Source organism: Pongo pygmaeus, chromosome 21 (genome assembly GCF_028885625.2).
Source record: "Pongo pygmaeus isolate AG05252 chromosome 21, NHGRI_mPonPyg2-v2.0_pri, whole genome shotgun sequence".
NCBI lineage: Eukaryota > Metazoa > Chordata > Mammalia > Primates > Hominidae > Pongo > Pongo pygmaeus.
In genome coordinates, this window is record NC_072394.2 from 32,045,740 (window position 1) to 32,051,739 (window position 6,000).

The 6,000-nt window shown below is 45.7% G+C and overlaps 1 protein-coding gene across 1 annotated transcript in view; it reads left to right on the forward strand.

Annotated features, from left to right (window-relative positions):
• Positions 1-4,289, forward strand: part of SIRPG (signal regulatory protein gamma) — a 28,669-nt gene extending 24,380 nt beyond the window's left edge. The window contains exons 5-6 of the mRNA XM_054468189.1: positions 3,132-3,216; positions 3,804-4,289. Of these exons, the coding sequence (XP_054324164.1) occupies positions 3,132-3,214 (83 nt within the window). The 3' untranslated portion in view covers positions 3,215-3,216; positions 3,804-4,289. The remainder of the gene's footprint in view (positions 1-3,131; positions 3,217-3,803) is intronic.
• The last annotated feature ends 1,711 nt before the right edge of the window (positions 4,290-6,000 follow it).

Sequence of the window (6,000 nt, forward strand, 5' to 3'; positions counted from 1 at the left end):
GAGTATACATTCAAATTTTCCTCAAATTTCTTTTATGACCCTCTTTCTGTGCACTAAATTTGGTTTTAATTCATATTTAAATGCTTTGCAGTATTTTTCTCTGAAACACTTGGGCCTCAAGAATTTTTGGGGGTGTTTTAAAATTATAGATTCAATTCCTCAATAGTTTAAGGTTACTCATATTATTCATTTCATATTGAGTGAGTTCCAGTAACTTGTGCTTTTTGAAGAATTTTGTGTCCATTTTATCTAAGTTGTCATATTTTTGTGTGTAGAGTTGTTCATAATATCTCCTTATTATCTTTTTGGTGTCTGAAGGGTCTATGGCGATATCCCCTGTTTCAACCTCATATCGAAAATATGCCATTTCTGTTTTCTTCTTCATCAGCCTTGCTATAGTTTTTTCCATTTTATTGATCTTTTCAAAGGACCACTTTGTTTCCATGAGTTTTTAAATTTTTTTTCTGTTTTCAGTTTATTCATTTTTTGCACTCTTCTTTTTATTAATTCCTGTCCCCTGCTTGCTTTGAGTTTATTTTGCTCTACTTTTTCTAGTTTCTTGAATTGGTGATTTAATTGACTTGAGGCTTTCGCTCTTTTCTATGTCATTCCTTTGCCTCCATTTATGGCTGGGGCTGGTGTTGGGGGGGTGGGTCCCAGGTGCCTGGCTGCAGGGCTGCCCCTCAGTCCTGAGGTCCCTAGTCAGTCTCCCTTCTTCCTCTCCCACCTTGGAATTTCTCCTATTCCTGTTCCTTGTGATGTTTCTAGGGTTCATAGTTTTACTTCTCAGGGCGGTAAAACTGCACCATCAAGACTGGATTGCATTTGCTTTTCAGTTATTCATACACCCACTGGCTTGGACCAGGACCAGGGCTGCCATTTTTGGGTGCTTTCTGTTTGCCAGATGTAGCATCTTTGCTCAGGTACTAAGGCTGGAAATGCATTTTAAGTTGTCTAGGCTGGCAGGTAAAGTGCAAGCTGCCTTGTGGTTACATAAGTGCTGCAGCAGTGGCATGGGAGCCTGGTAAGAGACTGTACACTAGGGTTAGGTGAGTGTTCTCTTTTGACTCACAGTCATTTTGCAGTTTGGCTTTCTGTTTTCAAGTAATACTGAGAGCCAGGTTTGTGCAGAACTTACTTTTTTGTTTTCATTTTTTATTTGATTTGGGGAAGATATTCTATAGAGATAAGTAGCTATGCTGCTGCAATTGTACCCAGCAACCCCTAAGTCAACTGAAGATCTTTGAGGGCTTTGACCCAGATGTCCACTCCCACATCTCAGGGTCCCACAACTTCCCCATCAGGGCCCTATCCCAGCATAGCAACCTTTGAAGCTGAGATTCATCCTCCTCTGTGATTCTGCTACTCTTTTAATGATGTCCAGGGCCCAAACCTCTATTCTTTCTGCCCTCTAGCCACAAGAGATAAGAAAGTGCAGTGCTGCCAAGAAGTCCTCTTGCTTTCATGCTGAACCTTAACTCATAATCAATCACTCTTAGCTTCTCATTTTTTTTTCTTTCCCGAAAAAAAAGATGCCCAGTGATAGCCATGGAACAACTTAGTCCTTATAACTACCATTTCCCAATTTGTTTCAAAAGCCTGATGCCAAGGAATTTCCTGCCTGTGGTTACACCATCCCAGCTTACTGCCAGTGAAAGTTTTATCAATTGCATCCCAGCCATGGTGCACAGCCCCACTCACTGCCAGCCCTGAGGTCCTCATTGCGAGCTGATGAGTATTCAGGCTTCAAATTTATATTTTAGAGTCAGTTTTCCAGACAACTTACCAAGGTCAGTTTCTCTGTAAGGCAGACTAGAGATGGATACAGGAATGCAGGAAGCATCCTGAAGAGCTGTAGGGTCAACATGCCTCAGGAAATGGGGAGGCAGGACTGTAGGAGGAGCGAGGTGCTGAGCTACAGTGCGGGTAGGACAAAGACCCAGCTGCTCCTGCAGAGGATCCCAAGGGCTGAGAGGGTCGTGTAGTGTTTTTTAATTGAGGAGAGAAGTGTGGCCTTCCTATTTTCAATTCAGCCAATCTTTCTTGTGGGCTGTCCCTTAGAAGGAGGAGTGAACTTGGGCAGTGCAGCTTTCCTCAAGGGACAAGAAGTCCCAGAGAGCCACCCAGCTGAAAACTGCCGGCCTCCAACACCCCAGCAGCCACAGATGCTGAGTTCTCCATTTCTTCCTTAAGGACCCACCAGCACCATTTTATTTATTTAAAATATACAGTAATATCTTTAATGGCCCAAACTGCTCATGTTAAAAATGTTGATTTTAAAAGCCCGAACTGCTCGTGTTAAAAATGCAGCATCCAAACATGGGCTTCCCCGTAACTGAGTGTGCCCAACTAACAGAAAGATTTCAGATGACACCTGTACTGGGGTGAGTGTACAGGCCAGTGTACAGGGGTCACCTAGGCCAGACAACACCTGGCCTAGGTGACGTCTGAGGCCCTCCCAAGCATGAGACCCATTTCCGTGACTCACCAGGGTGTTCTCTAGCCAGAAGGTTTCATTATGTCCAGCGCTCCACAGCTCCTCCAGGTTCTGAGAACACGGAGTCCTCCCCTTACTTCTGGGGCTAAGCAAGGAACCTGCAACTCTCATTGTGAAGCCATCCTCAAGCCACCTGCCTACTCTTTTATAGTCATTAAAATGTCCCTGGGAAGTTGGACTTGTTTTGTCCCAAAGGACACGGTCTCAGGGATCATCCTAAGGAACACTAGTGATGAGCTTCTTTAGATTTGAATGCAAGTAACTTTGTGACCCTCCCTAAAATCCATGGGCCTCAGTTTCCCTATCAGAATGGAATGATAATCCCTGCTCCCATAGGCTTGTGAGGGTCAAGTGAGGAACCCCATTGCCACATGTATGAATACCTGAGTACACGCCCCCTCCACCTCTTCCCTCCAGGAGAATAAGCTGGCAACCTGGGACAGGATGAGTGAAAATGGGGAACCTCTTTCTGTGGCTTCTGCCTTGTGCTGGAGTAAGGATAGCCAGGGCAGGATGCAGGTTCAAAGGCGGGGCATAGATGGGCCCAGGCAGCCTCAGATGGGGTAAGTGGAGGCCCCTACAATGGCCTCCCAAGTGGCCTCTCTCGTAGCCCCTCCTCTTCCCTGATTTCCAGGCCCAGCATCATCTCTTACTGCGCTGCTCCTCATAGCTGTCCTCCTGGGCCCTATCTACGTCCCCTGGAAGCAGAAGACCTGACTGTAAGTACAGGGAAGGGAGGACAGACCAAGGGCTGTCCCAGAAGGGCAAGGCCAACAGCAAGGCCCAGCCCACATGCCAAGCAACACCAGGGTCCGTGGGGTTAAGCTCCCTCCGCACCCTCGGAAGTCTTGGGGAGCTCTTTAAGAGGCTCCCAACCCACAGAAATTATGTGGGTGGTGTACAAGGTGAGATGCTTGAAATGTGTTCAAAGCTGTCCACAGTGCCCTAGGAGTTTCTTGGAGGCAGTGATGAGTGGGTGGTCCCCTGCAGGCTATCTGTAGATTATTTGAATGCTGGGACTCCATGGGGTCAGAGGAATCCACATTGTAGACTAATGTTGAGAAACCCAAATGGGAAGCTCTGAAGGCTGTTTGTGCTCTGACCCTCCGTGTGTCTGAGTGGAAGGAATATCGGAAAGGGCGTCAGGACTTGGCAGCTTGGCTGAGCAGACAGAGTTCTATCTCAGGACTGCCTGTCCACCAGTGACAGGCATTCCAGGAGACCAGCCCCGAGAACATAACAGACTCTCAGGAAACATTTCTTGAAAGATGAGCAGATGACTAAATGTGGATGTGTTTTCCCACAGATCCTTCCTTCCTCCCCTGCCACGTGGGACCCTCATCTCTGCTGCCTCCTTCCTTTCCTGAGAGACTCAGCTTGAGAGAATGAGCCAGTGAGAAGCTTCTCTAGACTTGGCTCCAAAAGCCTCCCCTCCCAAGACATCTGCCTGCCCACAGGCTCCTGTTGCTCCTTCACACAGACCTTGATGCCCCAGAGCAAGGTCTTCATTCATGGTCCTGAGCAGGGGCCATGGGATTGGGCTTTGGGCACTGACTTATGGCACCTCCCTAGAATGTGAGAAACACGCCAAATCTAAACACACAAGGACTCCTCTCATCCATCGCCTTGAGACTGACCATAAACCACAGACACTCTCCAGGCTCTCAAGAGTTATCCTGCCTTCCAGATTCCTGCCTACCCCAACTCCCAGCCTTGTTGAGGTTCTCTATTGCCTCTTGAATACAAATGCACTCCCAAAGTGGTTTTAAGAAAATAAAAAGATTATCCTTCCTCTTTGTCTAAGGATCCTACTCCTCACACTCAGAAACAAAGAAGCTCTCCCTACTCTCTCTGTGATGGGAACACTAGTTCTAGCATCCTGCAGGCTTCCCAGCCCCGCTGCTCATGGCGGAAATGCTGCCACAGTCCAAAAGCCTCCTTGACTCCTGGAGTCCTCCCTGATGTCTCTTTACACCCCATATTCAATTCTGCCTTCAAAATACTTACGTCCACTCATGAGATGGTAAGTGTTTAAAAATGGACTCTCTTAAAGGAAAAAAAAAAGCTGATTTGTTGTACTTGACAATTTCGGTGGTGTAATCACCCCCAACATGGCCAGTTTCAAGCTACCAGAAGTTTAACAACTGGACTGCAAAATTCCTGAAATTTAACGGTTGGCTTTCAGGGGCCAGTCCAAGCCTGCTGCAGGACAGTTCTGAGTTCCATCCCTAACCTGCACACTTCTCACCTCCACCATCCCTCCCTGTCCTGGCCAGCATCATCTCTTCCAGGAACACTTTTGTAGCCTCTGTTGGCTTTCATTTTTCAGCTACAGTGATTTTTGGAAAAGTCAAATTGTATCACTCCTCTGCTTCTTCCCCAACACAGCTGCATGGCTCCCTTCATCCCTCCTTCAAGCCTCTGCTCAATGTCACTTTATTAAAGGCACTTTTGCAAACCACCTTGTACATAATATCAATTCTCCTGTCTACCCTGGCATTCTAATTTCTCTTATCTTGATTAATTTTTATTTAGCATTTATTACCATAAGCATTATACTGAACACAGGCAGCCCTCCCTTTTCGTGGCAGTGCAGGATTGCAAGAATGACTGTGCGGCCAGAAATCCAGGAAAGCAATCTCCACATCCAATCAGAAAAACAATGATCATTTTGTGACCTTTACAATTTTTTGTCAAAATATTGGAAACTCTCATACTATCAGTTACAAATGTAGAGGGCAATAAAAAATAATAAATGAATATTTATTAGTACACTGTAATTCAAAACATTGGAAACATCGAGTGTTCAAGCATTTTATTTCTTTGTAAAAATGTTTCAAGAGTAGTTGAAAGAGTGCTTACCAACTTCCTCTCTAAGTTTGGATTTGTTTCCAGCACCTTATCATTTGCACTTTCAGTGTAGTGAAATCTCTGCAAAAGTTCCTTTCACATGAAGATTTTTGCTGTTGTCATATCCTCAGGCATACCTTCACCCTATTTGTCAGCACCCCATCCCATATCTGTTAAATTCACCTTCTCTAAGTCCTGCGGGCTGCCTATCTAAAGTTTCTCAAACACTACCAGGGTCTATGTTGCCTCCACCAGCTATTTATGCTTCTATAACTCCACTGACATTCAATTTGAACTTTACCTCCAGCATTTTCACTGCTCATTTATTCACTGCATTTTCACTGTGGTTGTCCAATCTCTCTTTCAATTATTTGTTTCCCAAAAATGTCACGTGGACTCATCACCAGTTACATGAGGTTGCAGTCTTGTGTGAGCCTGTGCCCCTGGCCTGTGGACTTCACAATTGCCTCTCAGTTTTTTGCCCTATGGTGAGACAGGATGGCTAAAGGGGGCTGGAGTTGGGTGCTTGCCTTCCCCAGGTAGGTTAGGCTCTGATCAAAGCCCAGCAGATTAGGCTCTGGTAAAATAGTTTCTCCTGAGAGCTGGGCTTGGTAAGAAGAAAGAATGCTCTGGTGTATTTCAAAATGATTCGC